The sequence below is a fragment of the Scyliorhinus canicula genome, chromosome 10, assembly GCF_902713615.1.
Source record: "Scyliorhinus canicula chromosome 10, sScyCan1.1, whole genome shotgun sequence".
NCBI classification, from domain to species: domain Eukaryota; kingdom Metazoa; phylum Chordata; class Chondrichthyes; order Carcharhiniformes; family Scyliorhinidae; genus Scyliorhinus; species Scyliorhinus canicula.
In genome coordinates, this window is record NC_052155.1 from 59,644,707 (window position 1) to 59,670,045 (window position 25,339).

General features: G+C 42.0%; 1 protein-coding gene across 4 annotated transcripts; it reads left to right on the forward strand.

Annotated features, from left to right (window-relative positions):
- Positions 1-206: 206 nt before the first annotated feature.
- Positions 207-7,483, forward strand: LOC119972411 (RNA-binding protein 12-like). Of its 4 annotated transcripts, XM_038809041.1 has the most exons (4): positions 207-267; positions 2,077-2,143; positions 3,980-5,166; positions 5,839-7,483. In XM_038809041.1, the coding sequence occupies exons 3-4, from the start codon at positions 4,008-4,010 to the stop codon at positions 6,210-6,212; spliced, it is 1,533 nt and encodes a 510-aa protein (XP_038664969.1). In that variant the 5' UTR covers positions 207-267; positions 2,077-2,143; positions 3,980-4,007; the 3' UTR covers positions 6,213-7,483. The 4 variants fall into 4 exon arrangements, with proteins under 4 accessions (XP_038664969.1, XP_038664966.1, XP_038664968.1 ...); XM_038809038.1 differs by having other exon boundaries at positions 3,980-7,483; XM_038809040.1 differs by lacking the exon at positions 207-267 and adding an exon at positions 274-375 and having other exon boundaries at positions 3,980-7,483.
- The last annotated feature ends 17,856 nt before the right edge of the window (positions 7,484-25,339 follow it).

The following is a 25,339-nucleotide window of genomic DNA, read 5'->3' on the forward strand; positions in this document are numbered from 1 at the left end:
AACCCTTTTACTTTTAATATAAACCGCACATCCCCGGATCAAAACTCCGGTAATGAAAAATCAACACCCATGCTGAAATAATTTTAAAGACGTACAAAGCTCTGGCGGTAATCCGATTTATTCTATAAATATCAGTACAGAGCTTGCGGGACCTTTCCTCCTCCCCCCTCCGGACGCTGCGAAAGCGCCATCGTGTCGGTGACGGAGGGCGAAGGAGAAAGAACAAGGAGAGCGAGGAGGGAGGGAAGAAAGGGGGCAGTCGGTCGGGTATGCACTCTGGCTTCTCTTGAGCGCTGCTTCCCTCGCTCGCTCTCCACGGGGCGGGTGAAGCAGCGGTTTTAGTCGGCTGAGGGGCTCGGTCTCCCCCGTCTCCGGGTGGGTCGAGGTGCCGGTGCCGCCGCCTTTCCTCCATTAGATGGGAGGCTGGTCTCCTCGTGGTGGAGGCCGCCCGGTTTGGAAGCGGAGCTGAGGGGAGGGGGTACTTTTAGTCACAGTCCGATAATCTCCGCCCGCCCCCGGGTGCTGTGTGGGATTCAGGGGGGAGGGGGTTCCAGCTCCATTTTCAAACACTGGTTCTTATCGATCCTTTTGGAGCGGAGTTTGGACTTTGAATTCTTCACTGTTACCTCGGCCAGCCTGATCTGCATTTAAGAAAGTAAAATCCTGCCGATTTGGGGGAACAAAAGAAAACTCAAAAGAGGGCAATTTTATTTATTTTACACGAGGGCCAGTTGAGCCACAGATTCATTTCTTAGGCTGCGCTGTGTTTGAACAATGAGGTAGTTGAAACCAACACGTTTGATTTATAAAATGAGCGCTGTCACCCAAACTGCTAATGTGGTTTTTGCGGTTTCCATAGGCAAATAAGAGTAAAGAGGCGCCATTGCATATTGATTTAGATCATTGTTAACCTCCGATGGTCGAAGAAGTGTGAACCGCCTGACTAGAGAACAGGATTTTTGAATTGTTAAAATTGCAGTTGCTTAGTTTCTGCTTTACTTTTTTTTCCATCAAGCGGATATTCAGCCCTGGATACCGCCGTCCCCCGCGACTTTTTAAAAGCGTAAATGTTTGAGCGAGTTTTTGGCAATTTCTTTTGCCTTTAATATCTTGTTAATTTGCTGTTAATCGCCTGGGGGGGGGGGGGGGGAGGATGCTTTGCCATATTTAAAGGCCCTATATGTTGTTTAAAAATCATTTAATATTCTATCAGATTTTTCCTTGTGTTCAGTTTCTTGTCACCTTTGAGTTCTTTCTCGATTGAATTTTCATCAGATCTAGACGAGCAGTGGGTTTAACATTTTTGAAACTGTTTATCAACACCTGTGACTGCATTTTGATAAATTCTGTTGTACCCAAAAAAAAAATATGGCGAAGCTAGGTCTCATGTGGGCGGAAGGTTTTTTTAAAAATTCTATAAGGGATAGTGTAAAATCACTAGTTTCAACTAGAATGAACACCGCCCAGTCCATCTCATGAACCTGCCTCCCGTCCATTGACTCCCATCTACACCTCCCACTGCCTGGGGAAAGCGGGCAGCATAATCAAAGACCCCTCCCACCCAATTTATTCACTCTTCCAACTTTTCCATCGGGCAGCAGGTACAAAAGTCTCAACACGCACAAACCGACTCAAAAACAGCTTCTTGCCTGCTGTTACCAGACTCCTAAACAACCCTCTTATGGACTGACTTCATTAACACTACACCCCTGTATGCTTCACCTGATGCCAGTGTTTAAGTAGTTACATTGTGTACCTTTTCATGTACTTAATGATCTGTTGAGCTGCTTGCAGAAAAATACTTTTCACTGTACCTCGGTACATGTGACAATAAAAATCCAATGCAGGATGCACATAAAGGTTTGCAAAAACATACGAAACAACATAATAAGATTATCTGTTAATTAATCCAGATTTTTTAATTGATTTGGATATTTGGTGTGGAAGAGTGAACACATCAAGTATGAATAATGCATTTGAAATCAGCTAGTTGAAATTCTTAGCTTGATAATCCCAACATTATCTTGGTTCTAATTGTGCTTGTTACAGGTTTGACTTTGTTGAATTTTTTTGCAGTCTATAGCGTTGATTTTAACGAACTTGTCAGAGGATCTTCAACTTAAAAAGAAATTCCTTTTTACTGGTAAGTGACGTATAGATGATAGATAACAGAAAATCTCTCAATTGGGATAAACTAAAGCATTAGCCTAATTATTGTCCTGTAACCCCCTCCAATGGCACTTGAGGTTTTTTATGCAAATGTTGTGAAAAGTGATCGCTGAGCCAGAATGGAAAGTTTTTTTCAAGCTTGTAGATTTGCCAGTGATGGTGTATAGGTAGGAACTTGTTATTGTGCATAGCCAGCTCTAGAACACTTGCCTTTTCTATGCAAAAAACTGCATATTTTAATGCAGTTTCTTCACATAGGCAATAATTAGAAAATATGCAATTTCATTGTTTTCCAAATTTATTTGGGCTATTTCTCCTGCACCAAGTATCTTGATATCGAGTGCAGAACTAGAATTTAACTTTGTCTTGAGTAGCATTTTTGGAGAATTTTTCTGTTCATTTGAAAATGGGTGACACATATTTGCCAATAAATCTTGGTGAATATGATCTTTAGATTCGTGAAATTGCTGAGTTTACTGCTGTTTAGTCCAATCCATGGGAGTAATTCAAATGAGTTTGTTGTTGCAAGGCAAATAAAGTAATGGGATACAGATGCAATTGAAAACAATTAAGCTCTGCCAGTTCTTTGCCATCTTACTTTATTTTAGAAACCTGTGCAAATGGTACATGTTGCCTGCCCATCATACTAATTTTACAGCTCTACAGTTTCTAGATCAGAAATCTGTTATCTGAGCAGATGGAGGTTTGCGTGGTCCATTTAGAGTCAATTTTAAAATGTGTCTATTTCACACCACAACATTTTCACTTTCCATTTGTTTCCTTTTGGAGCAAATAATCATCTAAAGTCACAATAAGCCTAAGGATAGTTACTTCAAAAGGATCAAACTTTGAATAATTCTGGATGTGTGAAATGTAAATTGTGTTGTCAAAATTTACTTGGAATCCAGTCTACAGTATCTGATATTTCTACTTGACAGAGCCATCCATCATTCCGAATGATTTGTTTCACAAGGGCGGCTGAGTCAGCAGTAATGAATGTCTCAATGCCTGGAATTATTTTGAAAATGGCATAGTCAAGGATTTTACAGTTATGGAGTTGTTTGTTTCATGGAGTAGAGGAATACTCGATGGGGGGAACATTCACAGTAACTTAATTGCGGTGTTAATGTAAGCCTACTTGTGACAATAATAAAGATTGTTATTATTACAGTTACTGGCTTGAGATTGTTTTGTGTGTATACGGAAGTAAGATTTGCCCACCACTAGTGTGAAGTTAATTGGTAAGACTGGGCACTACAGTATGGGAGAAAATATGTGATGGACTCTGCATGGTGGGCCTAGGTTTCAATTGGGAAATTAAGGTCATGTTTTGTTTTGGACTAATTTCAGTGGAATTTTAAACCTTGGGTTCTCATTCCTTGTTTGGAGAAGGAAGAATGTAGTAGTAGGAAACTGCACTTGGGTGGACAGTAGGTTTGATATGGCATTGATGTGCAAATGAAGCCATTAGAACTTGAGATATTTTGTATAACATTTCACATTTAAATACAATTTCAGTCATTTATCAGACCTTGTGGAGAACCTGTGACATGAAGGTCGTATTCAAAAGCAAGTCCAGTGCATTTGGTGGTGGTTCATGAGTTAAGAGCTTTGAGATTTGATGGTTCTATTTTTGAAGCAAAACTCCATGTTAAAAAAAAAAAGAAAGTTTGTGCCAAGGAAGAAGAATCTGTTTTATTCTAAAAATGAGCATTTCTGACTTGTTTATATTATATTTGGAAGTTAATGCAGTATCCAGAACCTTTTTGACATAATTTGACGTCATCCTGTGTGCCTTTCTTGCCTGCAGGTAACTTTTTCTGTTGGTAGAGCTCAGCATGGCTGTGGTCATCCGCTTGCAGGGGCTCCCAGCTTCTGCAGGGACCTTGGATATTCGTCACTACTTCTCTAGATTAACCATTCCTGATGGAGGGGTGCATATAATTGGTGGTGAACTGGGAGATGCATTCATTGTATTTGCTACAGATGAAGATGCACGGCTTGCTTTGCTGAGATCGGGTGAATTTCTTAAAGGGAACAGAACAAAGCTAACACTAAGTAGCAGAAATGAAATGCAGAGTACGATTGAGATGAGTCGTATGAGATACACACGCTCCAGTGGAGAAACATCAAGTTATGAAAGGTCGGGATTCGGCAATTCTGGCATGGGTGGGTTAGGTAGCATATCTTCCACCCTAGCTGAAAACTTAGTTGCAGCTATGAAACATGGAATTAATAGGAATGTATTTCACCCCAGTGATATTGGAAGTTCTGATATGAACAACTATGGCTCTCACGTGGATCCTATGATGAGCGGTACTATGTCTGCAATGGCTTTATCTTCTCCACAGAACATTCCTGGTACACCTTCTTCCATGTCTGCTTTATTTGGAATGTCTTCCAGAGCAATGAGTGATAGTTTGGATAAATTTAATGGCTCTGGGGCAATGGATCCCTTTGACAATTCAGTTTACCCCACTCAAAGGAGAGAACAAGGAGCTTTTAATTCTGATGATGTTTACTTGCGTTTGCAAGGCATGCCATATTCTGCAAGAGAACTGCAAGTAAGAGAATTCTTCCACGGTTTACAAGTTGAAGCAGTTAATCTAAAAACTGATCATCGGGGTCTGAATAATGGAGTGGGTTTTGTACGGTTTGCTACTCCTTGGGATGCTGCTGAAGGGCTGAAGCGCCACAAGAAATACATGGGACAGAGATTTGTGGAGGTGTATCGAGCCACCAAGCTTGAATGGATTTCAGAGGGCACGGGTTTGTTCACAGAAGATAGGCATTACGATCTAAATCGAGATAATAGAGGTCGTTCCCCTCGAGAAGAGAAACATTTCCGTTCTCGAACTCGATCAAGATCACCTCGAAGGCACAGGTCACGATCCCGTTCGCCTCATGATCAAGATTATTGGGTGCAGTTGAAAAATATCCCCTATGGCACCTCAAAAAGAGATGTACGAAATTTCTTTGACAAAATGAATATAACAGGTGACCAGATTTTTCTTGTATATGACGACCATGGTAAAATTGTTAAGAAGGGTTTTGTGAAGTTTAAAAACGCTGTTGAATATCATAACGCTCTAAGATACCATAAGAAATGCATTGCACATCGGGCAATTTATCTGTATCCTATTGCTAAAAAAGCCATGTTAAAGTTGGTTTACAATATTAAGCAAAGATCAAGAGAAAAATCTACTAGCAGAAGTGAAGAAAAAGGATATCAGTCCAGAGAAGGAGCATACTCCTCATCAAGATTGTATATTTATGTTCGTAACCTTCCATTTGATATCTCCAAATCCGAGATCTATAAATTCTTTGAAGAATTTGGTGTGGCAGATCATGGGGTCCAAATACTTGTTGATAGTAATGGCCTTGGACTAGGGGAGGCTTTGGTCAAGTTCAAGTCTGAAGATGAAGTACTAAGGGCTGAGCGCTTATGTGGTAAAAGGCTTGGCGGACGCGAAGTTGTGCTAAAGCTGGTTGCTTCAGAAGAGGTGCTTGGTGTCGGTTCTGTGCATGACAGAACAAAAGGTCAAAAGGAGAGTGATTACTTCAGTTCATATGATAGGGGTGGTGATCACTCATCTCATGATATGCATGAATTAGAAAAGTATTTATTTGAATCTTCTGGTAATATGGATTCTGTGTCCTCCATGCCAGGACCCAGGTATGGCCAAGAAGAAGGACTTTATGGAGGTTTTAACACTGGAAACAGCAATTTTGGCAGCCACAGTGGAGGAGGATTTGGATCTCGATTTGATTCCGGCTATCAAGGTCACATGGGAATGTCCAATGGCATGGCTGTTGTGAAAGCTTGCAATCTGCCTTTCAAATTCTCTGTTGATGAAATACTGGACTTCTTCTATGGTTATCGTGTTATTCCAGAGTCTGTCACTGTACGGTACAATGAGAAGGGGTTACCTGCAGGCGACGCGGTAATTGCATTTGAAACAGTTGCTGAAGCAATGGCTGCCGTTCGTGAACTGAATGAGAAACCAATTGGAAAAAGAAATGTCAAACTAAGCTTGCTATAAGTACAGTGGAACCTGCATTTTATTTTTTAAACAAATCCAATATTGGGTTCTCTGAAGTCAAAGACAGTTGCTGTCTGACCACTGGTTCCACTGAACTGAATAAATAACTTAATTGAGTTGTTGTTGCTTGTAACTCTCAGGCAAACCTGATTCCTGTTGAAATTGTTTTTTGTCGCGTGTTGCCAGAAAATAGTTGGCTCTAGTTTACTGCTCTTGGTAAATATTATATTTTGTCTTGACTCAATTGATATAGTTTACAAGACTACATTCTAACTTTGTTTAGTTTCTTGATTTTGATGGGGTTTGAAAGTTAAATGCTGTCACAGTCTAGATGGTTGAAAGTAAACGTCAGTAGTGAACTTCAGCATGCAGAAGTTCTGGATCAATTTTATTTTTCACTGTAAAAGGATGATTGAGTGAAATCTTTTAAACTGCTCAATATCCTGGATAATAATAGTGTAACTTTTTAAGCATTTTTTTCTCCCCCCACTTACACCAATTTCTATTTAAGGCAAGTAAAGGTGATGTGAGAGACTTGTGCTGACCAAGTTTTGCTCTGAACATAGTGATTTGCACAATGGAAGTGTACATATACGTACAATAGGCTTGGAAGTGTAGCATTATTCCAGTAAGCAAAACCCAGCCAAGCTAATAATTAGAAGAAGCATTAGACCACAGGGAGATTAAATTACCAAAAGCATTTCATAATGAAGTTTTATTCGCCCATTGTGTAAGTGTTCACGGAAGGAACATTTTCTTAAAGTGACTTTGCAGGTTTTGAATTGATGCCGAGATTTGAGTGGAACGTTGTTCTGTCTCTTCGAATGAGGGTATTCCTGTTTCTGAAGGTTAAGGAAAAACCAAATTGCAACATATTCCCATTTGTTAAAAACATAGGAAGTTATTTACAAAACGCCTACAGGTTTTGGCGTTTGACAGTCCAATTCCATACCTAAATATTTGAATGCATATGTGATCCAAGTCATTCTTGATAAATGTACCCGATTTGTCCAGTTCAATCCTTGTCAAGAATTCCACAATTTTGATTTTTGCATTTGTAGGCCTGTTAACTTTTAATTGCATTTTCAAAATATCTTTTGCGTTTTTGTGTTTACTGGAAAACCAACATTGTGTTGTTTGATGGTTCAGATGTTACACAGTAAGCATTTTTCTTTGTAATAGAAAATGGTTTGTCATGTATGAGAATGTACTTAAAAGCCATTTTTAAAAAAAATATTGTGAAGAGATTACTAAAGATGTGTGTGATTTTATTCTGAATTTTTCTTTTTACTTCAAAGTCACCCTTAAATAGAAGATTAATTTACACTTTTTTGATGGGGTTGGGGAATACGTGGTGTTATTGAAGCACCAAGTTTGAGAGCTGGGCTAAATTTTAATCTCTACTATATAGTACCAATCCATTATACAGGTGTAAAGTGAGCTAACAGACGTTTCCCTTGCTAGGCCAAAATATCCGATTCTAAATAGATTTTGTTTAACAGCACCAGCAGTTTGACTTCCAAATGCAGTTTTTTTTAAAATGACACCAGTAAAAAACAGTTTCAAAATTAATGCTGTGATTCGTATTCTTTCACTCTTGAGAAAGATCAGTAAAAACCAGCATCAGGAAACTCAACTGTTGGCTCCAATGCAGTGAAGGTAGTTCAAATATAACTTGTTTGAATTGAAAAGCAGATGGATATTTTTCGATTGGTTCGTCTTATCAGGTGATGACAGAATAATCAGCAGTGCTTAACCATATATCTTAACGTAGATTAATGCAACAAAAAAATCCATAATTTTCCATAGACTTCACTGTTTGCTAAGCAGAGTAAGAATGAGTGCCGTTAGAACTTTTTTGAGGTGGAAATTCCATCAACCTCTCCCGGCAAACTTCGCAGTTAGTAATTTAAAAAGAGAACCTTTTTTGGGATCTGATGCTGCATTGCGCATCCCCAGTTTCTCTTGTGCTGGGCTGCCTTAAGTTGCTGCAGTGATTTATACTCCAGTGTTATGTAAAGTGTTCCATATTTTTGCTTGGTAACAAGAAATCAATAATAAAAGTATTTGTCCAAGTCAAGATCATGTGTAACATTGGGTTGGAGGTGATTGTGTTCCCAAGAGGTGGTGGAGGTCCTTGATTTTGGCAGTGATGTTGACATAATCTCAACACATATGTCAGTGTCTTGGCAAGTAATTTTTTTTTTCAATTAAGGGCAGTTTGGCGAAGCCAAATCCACCTAACCTGCACAAGTTTGGGTTGGGGTGAAACCCAAGGAGACGCGTGTGAGATTGTGCAAACTCTACATAGAAGAGATCCGGGGCTGGGATCGAACCTGGGTTCTGTGCTGTAGGCAGCAGTGCTAACCACTGCACCATCGTGCCGCCACCTTGGCGGGTAATTGTTGAACTAAAAACAAAATGCTGGATAAACTCAGCAGGTCTGGCAGCATCTCTGGCGTGAGAAGCAGAGTTAACATTTCTGATCTAAATTATTCTTCTGCAGAATGAATCACTTAGATTTGAAACATTAACTTTTTTCTTCACAGATGCTGTCAGATTTGCTCAGTTGATCCAGCATTTTCTGTTTGTTTGTATTTCAGATTTCCAACATCTGTGATATTTTGATCAAGCAGATTATTTGCTCCTGAATTATGTCATGAGTACTGTTGCACCTGTATCCATCCAGACAAGAGGATAGTGTTCTGGCTTGCACCATTACAATTGTTGGAGAGATGGAAGGTGACCCATTCACTATGGAATACTGAGCCTCTGACCTGCAAACGAATACAGATTTTTTTAATTTATTTTTTTTTGTTGCTGTTTCCATTGAGTTTTAGGTCATTGGTGACCACAAGGATGTTGGAGAGCTCCTGTGGTAAAAATGTTGAATGCCAACAAGATGTGGCTAGGCTCTCTATTTGGGAATGCTTTTGACTGGCACTTGTGTGGTATGACTGTTACATGCTGCTTATCATCCTAAACCTTATGTTGACTTGGTCACCTGCTATTTCTTTATGTGGAATTACAAATGGTGCCTGTGATTTCCAGCGAGCAGCCTCACTTATGATGGAGGGAAGGTCAGTGGCACTCGATCACTTGAGCAACTCCTGCAGTCAAGTCTGGAACTGAAATAATTTGTGCCTCCAGTGGTTGACTTCCTTTGTGCCAGGTACAACTCCCGTTATTGGTGAGATTCCCCCACCAGCCATCCATCACATTAATTTATCTTTGCCAGATCTGCTTGATATTATACTTAGTTGGTCAATGCAGCATTGAAGACAGGGCAGTCACGCCGATCCTGTCTCTGAAATTCCAACTCTGACCAAAGGTTGCAATGAGGTCTGGCAGCAAATTAACAATGGTGGTGGGTTCGTTCCATCTAATAGTACTGTTGATTTGTTTATTGGCATATACTGATGGGACAATAATTGGCCCTGAATTTGTCCTGCTTTTATGCACAGGGCATACCTGGACAATTTTGCATCGTGAGGTAAATATCAATGTTGTCACTATGCTGGAACAATTTAATTAGGAGTGTGACTAGTTGTGAAGCACAAATCTTGAGCACTCTAGCTGGGATGTTGTAAGGGCACATTGCTTTTGTTGTGTCCAGTACACTCCACCATTTCTTAGTGCGTGGAGTGAATTGAATTAGCTGAAGGATAGCGATGATTATGATAGAAATCGGAGACGGAGACTTGAGAATGAATCTGTACTTGGCAGTTCTGGCAGAAGGTGGTTGAAAAATCTATGCGTTGTCTTTTGAACTTTGATGCTTGGCTCTGCCGTGGTTGTGACTGTAAATGTATCCACCTTGCTAATTCCTTAATGATCCATCATATTCCATGACTGAAGCTCTGACCTGATCCATATATTGTGGAACTGCCTGTCTATGGCATGCTGAATTATTTTATTTCATAAATTTAGAGTACCCGATTAATTTTTTCCAGTTAAGGCACAATTAAGCGTGACCAATCCACTTAACTTGCACATCTTTGGGTTGTGGGCGTGAAACCCACGCAGACACGGGGAGAATGTGCAAACTCCACATGGGACAATGACCCAGGGCCGGGTTTCGAACCCATGTCCTCAGCACCGTAGGCAGCAGTGCTAATCCACTGTACCACGTGCTGCCCTTGGCATGCTGAATTTGATGTGCTTTTGCCAAATTGGTAGTTCTCATTTTTTAGATATGATTGTGCTGCTCTTCCACAACATTCATTGAACCCATATTGCACACCTGTCTTATGGTATAAGAGGAGTGAAGGATATGCAAGATGGTGGGTTCTGTTAAAATCATATCACAACAGCAACTTAGATTTTGATTGGAAAAGGCATGTTAGTGGTCTTTTTGTTAAATTGATGCTGTGGATTAGAAATTTCAGGGAATGATGTAAACAATACCTGCATTTTAGTTTATTTCCCCAAAATTCTTCAAATGATTTTGTTAATGTTTTTATCCATTCTAATAAATTGATTATTTGCCTTGCTGAGAATTTATTTTTAAAAAGCATATGCTTTACTTTTTGAATACAACCTCTCTTTTGAACACTTAAGGCTAGCTCCCTGGGATGTAGAAATGTTTTTCATGAAGACAAAATTTTGATATCTTAAATTGGCAAAAATATGTTAATTTGTGACCTCTGTCTTGGATGACATGTCCTTATCTGATTGTCTTCGATGCAAGTTCAGGCTGAAAACAACTTTGTCTGATTGCCTTCCAGGGATTGAAGAGAGATTTTTGATGGTAGTAGAGGGGAAGGAGTGGTGGAAAAGCTGAGATGTCAGTTAACAAGTGCATATTGGCCTGATAAGTCTTTTCAAGTCCTCAGTATGTGACCAATTGGAAATATCTTAAATTGCAACTTTTGTCCAGTTTGACTTATTCCTGAATCAGTATTATTTGCAAAGTTAGAAAGCTTAATTGTTCAGAACTAGCACCTGGCATTTTGTGCTAAGTAAGTCATATATTTTTGCTAAGTAAGTAATATTTATGCTTCAGCTACTTTGAGCGAAACTACACACTTGATCAGTTATTTTTTTACATGCTGATAGCAAGCATTCTACTTCATAAAAAAACGATGCCGTTTTCTAAATAAATAAGATCCGAAACAATCCAGAGAGCCTATTTTAAACATGTCTCCAAAATTCAGAATCCATGGCGTCTCTACAGACCAGAAGGAGGCCATTCAATCCATTAAGTCTGCACAGATCCTCCGAAAGAGCACCCTACCTCGACCCATTCTCCTGCCATATGCCTTCATTTTGATCATGCCGAATCCACCTAACCTGAACATATTTTGGACTGTGGGAGGAAACCGGACAGTCCACACTGACAATCACCCAAGATTGGAATCGAACCCGGGTCCCTGGCACTTTTGCGTAAGAGCAAATGTATCAATGCTGCACTTCCTTTAACCTCTCTTCTCTCTTCCCCCCCCCCCCCCCCCCCCGTAACCTAACTGAGAGAACTGCAAAGGTCTTTAAGCAGAGCAGTAAAATTATTTTGATATGTATACAAATTATATAGCAAGTGTGTGTATTTAAAGTCTGCATGCTGAAGTATTTTCATTTGCTCTTGCCAATGAAGGATGATGTAATGTGGTCCTTCAATCCTATTTCCACTAAACTGCTGACCACCCAATTTCTCTTCCTGCCTCCCACGTGCTCCTGGCTGGCTCTCCACATTCTATCCTCCATAAACTTTAACTCAGATGTTTGAGGGTAAATGTGTGGCATGGTAACACAGTGGTTAGCACTGTTGCTTCACAGAAACAGGGACCCGTGTTCGATACCTGGCTTGGGTAACTGCGAGTCTGCACATTCTCCCTGTGTCTGCCCGTTTCCTCCGGGTGCTCCAGTTTCTTCCCACAAGTCCCGAAAAATGAAATGAAATGAAAATCGCTTATTGTCACGAGTAGGCTTCAAATGAAGTTACTGTGAAAAGCCCCTAGTCGCCACATTCCGGCACCTGTTCGGGAAGGCTGTTACGGGAATGTGCTGTTAGGTGATTTGGACATGCTCTCTCCGTGTACCTGAACTGGCGTCGGAATGTGACCACTAGGGGATTTTTCACAGTAACTTAATTGCAGTGTTAATGTAAGTCTACTTGTGACACTAAAGATTATTATTATTAAATCAACGTCTGCCATGTGGGAGGCTTTCAAATGTTAATTGATAGGAATTCAAGACCGGCATGTTCCTGTCAAAAGGAGGAATAAGTATGGCAGGTTTCAGGAGCCTTGGATAATGAGGGATATTATGAGCCTAGTCCAAAAGAAAGCATTTGTAAGAGATGGAAGGTTGGGAACAGACAGTCTGTGAGGAATATAAGGAAGTAGGAAGGAACTTGAGCAAGGAGTCAGGAGGGCTAAATGTCATTTGCAAACAAGCTTAAGGAAAATTCCAAGGCTTTTTACATGTATATAAAGAGGGTCGCCAGGGGAAGGGTTGGTCCACTCAAGGACAGGGGAGGGAATCGATGAGTGAACCAGAGGAAATGGGTGAGGTACTGAATGAGTACTTTGCATCAGTATTCTCCATAGAGAAGAACTTAATGGATGGTGAGTTTGAGGAAGATAGTCCGGGTCACAAAGAAGGAGGTGTGTAGCTTGAAAAACATTAGGGCCTGATGGGCTTTACCCCAGAATACTGAGGGAGGCAAAGAATGAAATTGCTGGGGCCTTGACAGAAATCTTGTATCCTCACTGGTTACAGGCGAGGTCCCAGAGGACTGGAGAATAGCTAATGTTGTTCCTTTGTTTAAGAAAGGTAGCAAGGATAATCCAGGAAATTGTTAAGTAAGTGTTTTATTTTTACCTGTATTTAAGTTGGGCAGTTCCTAAACCCTGGACACTACACTTGTAATGTCCCACACCCTTCCACCTCCTTTAACCTAAGGGGTAGAGTGAATAACAGGTAAGCTCTTTCTTTCTTTCTTTCTTTTTTAATCTAGAGGGGATGGCACGGAAGACAGTGCAATGTTCCTCCTGCAGAATGTTTGAGGTGAGGGACGCCGTCAGTGTCCCTGCTGATTTCACCTGTGGGAAGTGCACCCAACTCCAGCTCCTCCGAAACCGCATTAGGGAACTGGAGTTGGATGAACTTCGGATCATTCGGGAGGCAGAGGTGGTCACAGATAGTAGCTTCAGGGATGTAGTTACTCCGAAGAATCAAGATAGATGGGTGACAGTGAGAGGGGCTGGGAGGAAGCAGTCAGTGCAGGGATCCTCTGTGGTCATTCCCCTCAGTAACAAGTATACCGTTTTGGATACTGTTGAGGGGGATGACCTACCCAGGGGTAAGCCACGGTGAATGGATCTCCAGCACTGAGTCCGTCCCTGTGGCTCAGAAGGGAAGGAGGGAGAGCAGGAGAGCAATAATTATTGGGGACTCGATAGAGGGACAGATAGACGGTTCTGTGGCAGCGAAAGATACTCACGGATGGTATGTTGCCTCCTGGGTGCCAGGGCCCTTTACATTTCGGACCGTGTTTTCAAAATCCTTAAGGGGGAACAGTCACAAGTCGTGGTGCACATCGGTACCAATTACCTAGATAAGAGAAGGGACGGGGATTTAAAACACGAATTTAGGGAGCTAGGGCGGAAGCTGAGAGCCAGGACAAACCATGTTGTCATCTCTGGTTTGTTGCCGATGCCACGTGCTAGTGAGGTGAGGAACAGGGAGAGAGTGCAGATAAACACGTGGCTGCAGGGATGGTGTAGGAGGGAGGGTTTCAGGTACGTGGATAATTGGAGCACAATATGGGGAAGACGGGGCCTGTACAGGCAGGACGGTTTGCACCTGAACCAGAGGGACACCAATATCCTGGGAGGGAAATTTACCACGGCTCTTTGGGGGGGGGGGGTTAAACTAATTTGTCAGGGGGATGGGAAAACTAGCTGTAGTCCAGAAGCCAGTTTTGAGAGTAGTGAGGTACTGAGGAGGGTATCAAGGTCGCAGTAGTTTACCGGCAGGCAGAAAGATGGGTTGAAGTGTGTCTACTTCAATGCAAGGAGCATCCAGAATAAGTTGGTGAATTTGGAGTGTGATTGGTACTTGGGACTAGGATGTGGCCATTACGGAGACATGGTTAGAACAGGGACAGGAATGGTTATTGGAAGTTCTGGGACATAGATGTTTCAGTAAGAGTAGGGAAGATGGTAAAAGAGGTGGAGGAGTAGCATTATTAATCAAGGATAGTTTAACGGCTGCAGAAAGGCAGTTCGAAGGGGATCTGCCTACTAAGGTAATATGGGCCAAAGTTGGAAATGGGAAAGGAGCGGTCACATTGTTAGGAGTTTTCTATAGGCCCCCAAATAGTAATAGAGATGTGGATGAAGAAATTGCAAAGCAGACTATGGATAGGTGTGGAGGTCTCAGGGTAGTTGTCATGGGTGACTTTAACTTTGCAAATATTGATTGGAACCTCTATAGATCGAACAGTTCGGATGGGGCAGTTTTTGTACAATGTGTGCAGGAGGGTTTCCTGACACAATATGTGGATAGGCCGACAAAGTGGGGGGGGGGGGGGGGGGGGGGGGGGGGGCACATTCGATTTGGTACTGGGTAATTAACCGGGCCAAGTGTTAGATTTGTTTGTGGGAGAGCACTTTGGAGATAGTGACCACAATTTGGTGTCTTTCACTATTGCAATGGAGAGGGATAGGCCCATACGGCAGGGCAAGGTTTATAATTGGGGGAGGGGTCATTATGATGTGATTAGGCAAGAATTAGGGAGCATAAGATGGGAACAAAAGCTGTCAGGGAAAGGCACAAATGAAAAGTGGAGCTTGTTCAAGGAACAAATACTGCGTGTCCTTGATGGGTAAGTCCCTGTCAGGCAGGGAGGAAATGGCCTTGTGAGGGAACCATGGTTCACAAAAGAGGTTGAATGTCTTGTCAAGAGGAAAAAGGAAGAGTATGTAAGGATTATAAAACAAGATTCAGTTGGGTCGCTTGAGGGTTACAAGGTAGCAAGGAATGAGCAAAAAAAAGGGCTTAGTAGAGCTAGGAGGGGGCATGAGAAGTTCTTGGCGGCTCGGATCAGGGAAAATACCAAGGCTTTTTACTCTTATGTGAGAAATGACCAGGGTGAGGGTAGGGCCGGTCAAGGGCAGTAGTGGGAACTTGTGCATGGAGTCAGAAGAAATAGGAGAGGTGTTGAATGAATACTTTTCTTCTGTCTTCACCAAGGAGAGGGGCCATGTTTTTGAGGATGTGTGTGATACAGGCAGGTAGGCTGGAGTAGGTAGATGTTCTGAGGAAGGATGTATCAGCAATTTTGAAAAGCCTGAGGGTCGACAAGTCCCCTGGGCCAGATGGGATATATCCAAGAATTATTTGGGAGGCAACGGATGAGATTGCAGAGCCTTTGGCTTTGATCTTTGCGTCCTCACTGTCCATGGGGATAGTGCCTGAGGACTGGAGAGTGGCGAATGTTGTTCCTCTGTTCAAGAAAGGGAATAGGAATGACCCTGGTAATTATAGGCCAGTTAGCCTTACTTCGGTGGTCGGTAAGTTAATGGAAAAGGTCCTGAAGGATAGGATTTGTGACCATTTAGAAAGACACCGCTTAATCTGGGATAGTCAACGCGGATTTGTGAAGGGTAAGTCTTGCATCACAAATTTGATTGAATTCTTTGAGGAGGTAAAGCAGTTGATGTCGTATACATGGGTTTTAGTAAGGCGTTTGATGTTTCCCCATGGTCGTCTCATGAAGAAAGTAAGGAGGTGTGGGATAGAGGGAAATTTGGCCAATTGGATAAGTAACTGGCTATCACATAGAAGACCGAGGGTGGTGGTGGATGGAAAATTTTCAGACTGGAGACCAGTTACCAGCGGTGTACCACAGGGATCAGTGCTGGGTCCTCTGCTATTTCTGATTTTTATCAATGACTTGGAGGAGGGGGCTGAAGGGTGGGTCAGTAAATTTGTTGATGACACCAAGATTGGTGGAGTAGTGGATGAGGTGGAGGGCTGTTGTAGGCTGCAAAGAGACATTGATAGGATGCAGAGCTGGGCCGAAAAATGGCAAATGGAGTTTCACCCTGATAAGTGCGAGGTGATTCATTTTGGTAGGAAAAATTTGAATGCGGATTACAGGGTCACCGGCTGGGTTCTGAGGAATGTGTAGGAACAGAGATATCTTGGGGTTCATGTCCACAGATCTCTGAAGGTTGCCACTTAGCGTTTATTAACGGGGCTTGAGTTTAAGAGCCGCGGGGTTATGCTGCAACTATACATGACCCTGGTGAGACCACATTTGGAGTATTGTGTGCAGTTCTGGTCACCTCACTATAGGAAGGATGTGGAAGCATTGGAAAGGGTGCAAAGGAGATTTACCAGGATGCTGCCTGGTTTGCAGGATAGGTCTTATGAGGAAAGATTGAGGGAGTTAGGGCTTTTCTCTTTGGCGGGGAGGAGGATGCGAAGCGACTTAATAGAGGTTTATAAGATAATGAGGGGGATAGATAGAGTGGACGTTCAGAGACTATTTCCTCGGGTTGATGTAGCTGTTACAAGGGGGCATAACTATAAGATTCCGGGTGGGAGATATAGGAGGGATGTCCGAGGTAGGTTCTTTACTCTGAGAGTGGTTAGGGTGTGGAATGGATTGCCTGCTGTGATAGTGGAGTTGGACACTTTGGGAAATTTCAAGCCGTTATTGGATAGGCACATGGAGCACACCACAATGATAGGGAGTGGGACTGCTTGATCTTGGTTTCGGACAATGCTCGGCACATCATCGAGGGCTGAAGGGCCTGTTCTGTACTGTTCTATGTTCTATGAAATTATAGGGTGGTGGGCCTTGCCTCAGTGTTGGTGAAATTATTGCAGAGGATTGTTCAAGACAGAATTTAATTCCATTTGGAAGCAAATTGGCGTATTAGAGCGATGCAGCATGGTTTTGCGCAGGGAAGGTTGTGTCTCACTAACCTGATCACGTTGAGGAAATTCTGAAGATGATTGAAGGTAGGGCAGTAGCTGTTGTCTGCATGGACTTCAGTAAGGCCTTTGACAAGGTGATGTCACACTGGATCAGAGGTGAGCTGGCAAGATGGATACAGGGCTGACTCAGTCATAGAAGACAGGATAGCAGTGGAAGAGTGCTTTTCTGAATGGAGGGCTGTGACTAGTGGTGTTCTGCTGGGATCAGTGCTGGGGCCTTTGCTGTTTGTAGTACATATAAATGATATGGAGGAAAATGTAACTGGTCTGATTAACGTTTGCAGACGACTCAAAGGTTGGTGGAATTGCAGATAGTGATGAGGACTGTCCGGTTATAGATCGGTTCGAGATTGTGGCAGAGAGATGGCAGATGGAGTTTAATCTGGGCAAATGTGAGGTAATGCATTTTGGAAGGTCTAATAGAGGTGGGAAATATGCAGTAAATGGCAGAACACAGTATTGGCAGGCAGAGGCATCTGGGTGTACAGGTCCACAGGTCACTGAATGTGGTAATGCAGTGGAGAAGGTAGTCGAGGCATATGGCATGCTTGCCTTAATCGACCAGGGCATTGAGTATAAAAACTGGCAAGTCATGCTGCAGTTTTATAGAACCATAGTTAGGCCACACTTGGAATATGGTGTTCAATTCTGGGTGCCACACTACCAGAAGGATGTGGTGGTTTTGGAGAGGGTACAGAAGACGTTTACCAGGATGTTGCCGAGAGGTTGGATAAACTCTGTTTGTTCTCACTGGAATGAATGAGGTTGAGGGACGACCTGATAGTGTACAAAATTATGACAGGCGTGGTCAAAATTGATAGTCAGAAGCTTTTTCCTAGGGCGGAAGAGTCGAGCACTATGAGACATCAGTTTAAGGTGTGAGGAACAAAGTTTCGAGGAGACGTGCGATGAGGTTTTTTTTTTATACAGGGTCATGGATGCCTGGACCTCGCTGCCGGACGAGGTGGGTGGAAGCAGGTATGATGGTGATGTTTAAGGGGGTCTTGACAAATACGTGAATAGGATGGGAATAGAGGGATACGGACCTCGGACGTGTAGAAGCTTTTAGGAGACGGGCAGCATGGTCGTCGCCGGCTTGGAGGGCCGAAGGACTTGTTCCTGTGCTGTACTTTTCTTCTTTGTTCATCCAAAACTGATGTAAAATGGCTTATGTTTAAGCTACATGTTGATTTTTAAAAACTTAATTGTATTCAAATCCCACCATTGCCCTGCCAGTCCCTATCTCTGTAATCTCCTCCAGCCCTACAATTCCCAAAGTTATCTGTTCTCTAATTTTTGTTTCCTGAGCAATTTTAATCATTCCACTATTGTTGGCTATGCCTTCAGTTGTCGAGGCCCTGAGCTTGAGAATTCACTCCCTGAACGTTTCGACTTCTACTGCTCCTTTTTTTTAAGATGCACATTTGAAGTGTTCTTGGCCAAACTTTCGGTCACCTGCTCTTAAATATCATTTTGGCTCAGTTTATAAATTTTGATTCCTGTGTAACACCGTGGGACATTATTAAAGGTGCTATATAAATCTAAGTTGCTTTGCATTATTTGTAAACCCAACTTTGTTAATGGTACCTTAACTCTGTTTTATGAATTACATCTTCAGTCGAGCAAGTGATAATAAAACTGCTAATTTTTTTCGACAAAGTAATGTTTACATGTTTGAGCAACTGAGTTCCTTTTTGGATCCATAAGGTTACCTAAATCAGCAGTAATTGTCTATAAGGTGATCAAGATATACAAGATGATCAGAGGATTAGATAGGGTGGAGAGTGAGAGCCTTTTTCCTCGGATGGTGATGTCTAGCACGAGGGGACATAGCTTTAAATTGAGGGGAGATAGATATAGGACAGATGTCAGAGGTAGGTTCTTTACTCAGAGAGTAGTAAGGGCGTGGAATGCCCTGCCTGCAACAGTAGTGGACTCGCCAACACTAAATGCATTCAAATGGTCATTGGATAGGCATATGGACGATAAGGGAATAGTGTAGAAGGGCTTTAGAGGGGTTTCACAGGTCGGCGCAACATCGAGGGCCGAAGGGCCTGTACTGCGCTGTTATGTTTTATGTTAAACTATGACTACAATAGAAAATGTCGCACTGGACAGTGGAGCTTGCTCTTTTGAGGCTTGGAGCAGAATTAAATTTTTACTCTGTAGTTAACGTTGATGAATTTGATCTGGGGAGTGCCTGGAAAGGAGTATTCCTAATCCAGTCTTCAAAATCCAAATAATTCAATTGCACAAGCACAGAATTTACAAAATAATAGTTCCTCTGGGTTGATACCGGGAGAATTCTCCTTATGATCCACCTTCAGTGCTGCACTAATGAGCCAGCCTAGATTTATGTGCTCAAATTTTAAGTGTGAGATTTCAACACGCAACATTCTGGTTCAGAAGGGTGTGTGCTAACATTGAGCCAATGCTTGTTAATTTTTAATCACCTGAACACTTTTTCCCTTTTTTAAAATAAATTTTGAGTACCTAATTATTTTTTTCCAATTAGCGTGGCCAATCCACCTAAACTGTACATCACTGGGATGTAGAGGTGAAACCCACGCAGACACGAGGAGAAAGTGCAAACTCCAGACAGTGGGCCGGAATCAAACCTGGGTCCTCTGCACTGTAGGCAGTGGTGCTAACTACTGCGCCACCGTGCCACCCATCCACCTGAGTACTTATTAGATTCTCGCATCATTGTTAATGACCATTATCAATAATGCCTCACAATTTAAATTGGTCTTGATTTTTTTGGAAAATTGCATCATAGAATTTACAACGCTGAAGGAGGACATTCGGCCTATCGAGTCTGCACTGGCCCTTGGAAAGAACACCCTACCCAAGCCCACACCTCCACCCTACCCCCGTAACCCAGTCACCCCCTTTTTGGACACTAATGGCAATTTAGCATGGTCAATCCTAACCCGCACATCTTTGGACTGGTAGGAAACCGAAGAACCCGGAGGAAACCCACGCAGACACTGGGAGAACGTGTAGACTCCGCACAGACAGTGACCCAAGCCGGGAATCGAACCTGGGACCCTGGAGCTGTAAAGTAACTGTGCTAACCACTATGCTACCGTGCTGCCCCGTCATGACCACGTTTTACTCCAACCTTTTGTTTTGGATAAAAGTAGAAAAAAAGTTGGATGTTCTATTCTAGGAAAATCTGGTTTATGGTTTGAGAATAGGAATATATGGTAGATCTTTGATAGACAAAAGAGTCGATTATGGGGTCCAGGCAAATGAATTGAGACCACAAACCGATCAGCCATGATCTTATTGAATGATGGAGCAAGCTGGAAACGCCAATTGGTCTACTGTTCTAAATCCTGTGTTCTTCTGGCAAATTCTCCCTTGAATTATGGTCCTATCCTCAAGGAATCATAGATATATCATAGAATTTACAGTGCAGAAGGAGGCCATTCGGCCCATCGAGTCTGCACCGGCTCTTGGAAAGAGCATCCTACCCAAGGTCAACACCTCCACCCTATCCCCATAGCCCAGTAACCCCACCCAACACTAAGGGCAATTTTGGACACTAAGGTCAATTTAGCATGGCCAATCCACCTCACCTGCACATCTTTGGACTGAGAGAGGAAACCGGAGTACCCGGAGGAAACCCACGCACACACGGGGAGGAGGTGCAGACTCCGCACAGACAGTGACCCAAGCCGGAATCGAACCTGGGACCCTGGAGCTGTGAAGCGATTGTGCTATCCACAATGCTACCGTGCTGCCTTTACAGAATCGCTCACTTAGAATCAATAGAATTGCGACAGTGCAGAAAGAGGCCATTTGGCACACCAAGTGCATCAACCTTCTGAAAGAAGACCCAACCGAGGCCACTCCTCCACCCTATCCCTGTAATGCCACCTAACCTGCATGTTTTAGGACACCTAAGGGGAAATTTTAGCATGGCCTATCCACCTAACCTGCACATCTTTGGACTGAGATAATTGAACTAATTCATGAAACTCCGTGTATAAATGTGGTAATCTATTATTTTTCATTGATGCCATCATTTACTAACATCCACTTTTGAAATAATTTTGGGGAAATCTTTTCAGAAAAGTTGAACATTTTTCAGAATATCATCTGCCAGATGCCAAAAAAAGTGCATCAATGGTTTGTAAAGAATGAAGACCGTTCAGTGGACACAATGTTGATCGAAGGTCACTTTATCAAACTGGAGGTCTAAAATGCTTCCATGTGTGAATGTTATTCAGGAGTCTATTTGCATATGTCATTCTGTTGGGTTAGGCATCTTCTGTAATGGATGGGATAGACCCCCAGCTCAGCATGAGTGCCAAGGTTGGCTGCTTGCATGTCGTGACTTTTGTAGTGGCGGGATATCATCTCTCCCGTACATTTAGCCTTCTCTAACACTGATGCAGTGATCACTATATATAATATATATATATATATATATATTGGGTGGGATAAATGTACAAATATTGTGAATATCATATTTTGGTGATTCATGATTAGTTGAGGGTTACTGGGAGCAGGCAGGAACATGGCATATGGCCATGGTCAGATCAGTTACAATTTGACAAAGCAGCTCAAAGCAACCATGTGACCTATTGTTGTTTCACGCTTATTTCATTTAAAAGAGAATGGTTTCACTTTAAATTTGTTTTATTCGCAAATGCAATGATTTTTTTTCTCATTATGGTAAGTTTGACATCTAAGATGGATTTAACCATGCCTTTTATACTGCATTTTAATTAAAACTTAAAAAGATCCACAACAAGGGAATGTTGAATTATTTTAACAGGTGAATTTGTATGCGAGTAATATGCAACATGGGAATGCTGGTTGAGTTGTGAGCGCTGTTATGATCCCCGTGGAGATCAACATACCAAAAGAACTGAATTAGCCAAATTACTCCAATGGGCAATAGTTCACTTTTAACATCTACAAACAAACACGTCAAAATGAACATAAATAAAACTGAATTAACAGGCAAATTGTGATCAATATAAGTTATAAATTAGTGAATGACTGATGCATTAATTTACCAGGCAGCCCACTCAGCATATATGACACCAATTTCAGCCACAGTAAAAGCTCTGATCTTCCTTGGGTAGAATTCTGGCTCCTTCAGCATTTACCTCCTGATTCTCTTTGCAGCACCCATTCAAACTGGATATCTTCAAAATGGTGCACTGCTCCAGAACCACCTTGGCTCTACTCCCTTCATTCCTAATTGTGTGGATACACCAGATTTTTGTGAATCATCCGTAACAACCCTGTGCAGTATGCTTAATTCTGGTCTTAGTGAAAGCAACCTGGGGTTTTTCTATTGCCAGCTCATGAATCCAGCATTTGGGTTCCCCTTCTTCAATTGTTCCACCTTCCTTTTTTAAAAAAAGAACATTATTTGCCCTTTTTATCCCACAAGTGTCACTGAGTGTGAATTTTCCAAACGTTATCCTTCCAAACTAGTCCTCCACGAGGGTGCACCAGCAACCCTCCATAATAATACCTATGCTTGAAGCTTCCCAAAATGCGCGCTCAATTGCAGTTGCACAAACCAAGAAGACGAGCAAACCTCACTGCCGGAATCATAATGTAAAATTATCTGGGACGCATTCTGCAAAATGTCTGGCTCCCCAATGTTCCATCACAACATGAAATTTTCCTTGATTTGTATAGGCCAATTATTAGAATGATTGCATTGCATCTGAACTAGATTGGTTATCTTTTCTACCAATTTGCTTGTACTTTTTAAAAATTGCCTCTGTTAAAAAGTGCTATATAAATACAAATTGTATCCAAACACTTGGCTAATTATCTTTTTGTGAAGCGTAAGACAATTATTACTGGAAACAAGTACAAATTACAAAGGATTATATGCGTACCAAACTGGAATGTGCTGGCAGTTTTTAATCAAGTAAACAGAAAATTTAACAAATGAATGTAAATACATGGGATGATCTTTTTCCAGATTCACAGCAGAATAACTCATTTTCACTCGACCGAGACAGATGGGGTTTGGTTGAAGGTTGGCGTTTATCCCAAATGGAAAATATTGTTTGCAGAACTAAACTTAGTCAGTTAGGCGTAACCTTTTATTACTCACTGATCTGTGCTGTTGTTGGTCTTAGCTAGTGTAAGGATAGGGGTCTTGGAACCCTGTTAGACAGGGGACATTGAGCAAGATCCAAGGAACATGCACAGATTAGTCATTTCACTGAAGTTGAGGAATTATCCTCAACAGTTGGTCGTTTGGGGGGGGGGGGGATTTAATTTCTGTGAGTTGAAATATTACCCTGACTTGAAGTAAATGATTGGTTAGAGTGATACAACACACACACACTGGTTGATTAAGACCGCTACTTATTTCAGAAAATGATCATAGAACAATGACCACAGTAAAAACAGTGATTAGCTCTGTTGCTTCACAGCTCCAGGGTTCCAGGTTTGATTCCCAGCTTGGGTCACTGTGCGGAGTCTACGCGTTCTTCCCATGTGCGTGGGTTTCCTCCCACGGTCCAAAGATGTGCAGGTTAAGTGGATTGGCCATGCTAAATTGCCGTTAGTATTTTAAAAATGGTTAGGTGGGATTACAGGGGTAGGGTGAAGGTATGTGCTAAAGTAGGGTGCTCTTTCCAAGGGCCGGTGCTAACTCGATGGGCCGAATGGCCTCCTGCTCTAAAATTACTGGAAGGCAAGAGTAAGAAGTGTTCCTCCACATATTCCTGTATCTATTTTATGAATTAAAAATTGAGATTTTGTTTGGTTTTTACTGTGGTCATTGTTCTGTTTCGGGCATTTGTTCTGGATTTGTCTGGATGGATGGATGCCATTTCCAAAGAAAAGGGTGTTTGGGAGACACGAGGACAAAATATTTGATTTATCTTGTTGATCTTCTATTCCCATCCCAGAAGGGTGACCTATTTTACTCCAGTTGGCTGGTAATTTAAGATATCGGCCCCTTTGGGAAGACATTAATCCTGTGTCTGCTGGCCAAGTCGGGGAAGTCTGAAAATCTTCCATCAGCCATTTTCCAAAAGGCATGAGTTTATTTAATGTAGTATAAAATGTGAGTAGCTTTATTACAACTACAATAGGTTATCAATTTAAAATGCAACGGTCGCCCAGATGACCCTCTGAGGATTTACAAAATATGGATTGATGTGGCAGAAGTAAAGGCATGCCAAAAAACACCAGAATTCACATAACTTATATTGGTTGCAAGTTACTGAGCATCTATTTGTTTAAAAATATATAAATCGGCTTCACAAGGTGTATATGATTTGCCTAACTCAATAGGAGAGAAGGTCAGTTAGATCATGTTTTTCTGCCATTGCTCCATATTGCTTGATTCCCATACCTAACAAAAATCTTGTCGATATCTGCCTTAAAGATTTCAATGGATCCAGGGTCCATAGTATTATGAAGAGTTCTTCTCATGAGACCTGTTGGGAAGAATTTGGGAATTATAAAATGTCTGGTTAAAAAATGTAGCAGCAGATTGTCAAAAGAGATACAGCAGGGTATAGATCGTTAGGGAGACTTGGGACGGAGAAACGGCAGGTGGAGTTTACTTCTGGACAAATGTGAGGTAATGTATTTTGGAAGGTCTAATAAAAGTATAGTAAATGGCAGGACCCTTGGGGGTATTAACAGATGTACATATTAACAGATTATCTAGATGTACAGGGCCACAGATCACCGAAAATGGCATGCACGTGGATGAGATAGTTAAGAAGGCAATATGGCATGCTTCCCTTCACAGTTCAGCATTATTGATGAAAATGGCAAGTCATGCAGAACGTTAGGCCACATTTGGAATATTGCATACAATTCTGGTCACCACACTACGCCAGAAGGATGTGAATGCTTTGGAGAGGATCCAGAAGAGGTTTACCAGGATATTACCTGGCCAGGAGGGTATTAGCTATGAGGAAATGTTGGGTAAACCGATTGATAAACACTGGAATGACGAAGGTTGAGAGATGACATGATAGACTTACAAAAGTGGCATGGAGAGAGCATATAGGTGCTTTTACCCTGGGTGGAAAAGTTAATTACTAGGGGACACAAGTTTAAGGGACGAGGAGAAAGGTTTAGATATGTGCGAGGCAAGTTTAATCTTTGCTAGCATGGTGGCACAGTGAGTAGCACTGCTGCCTCATGGCGCCGAGGTCCCAGGT

What these genes read in the sequence shown, in the direction of transcription:
- LOC119972411 (XM_038809038.1), top strand. Translation starts at nt 4,008, where the DNA reads ATGGCTGTGGTCATCCGCTTGCAGGGGCTCCCAGCTTCTGCAGGGACC.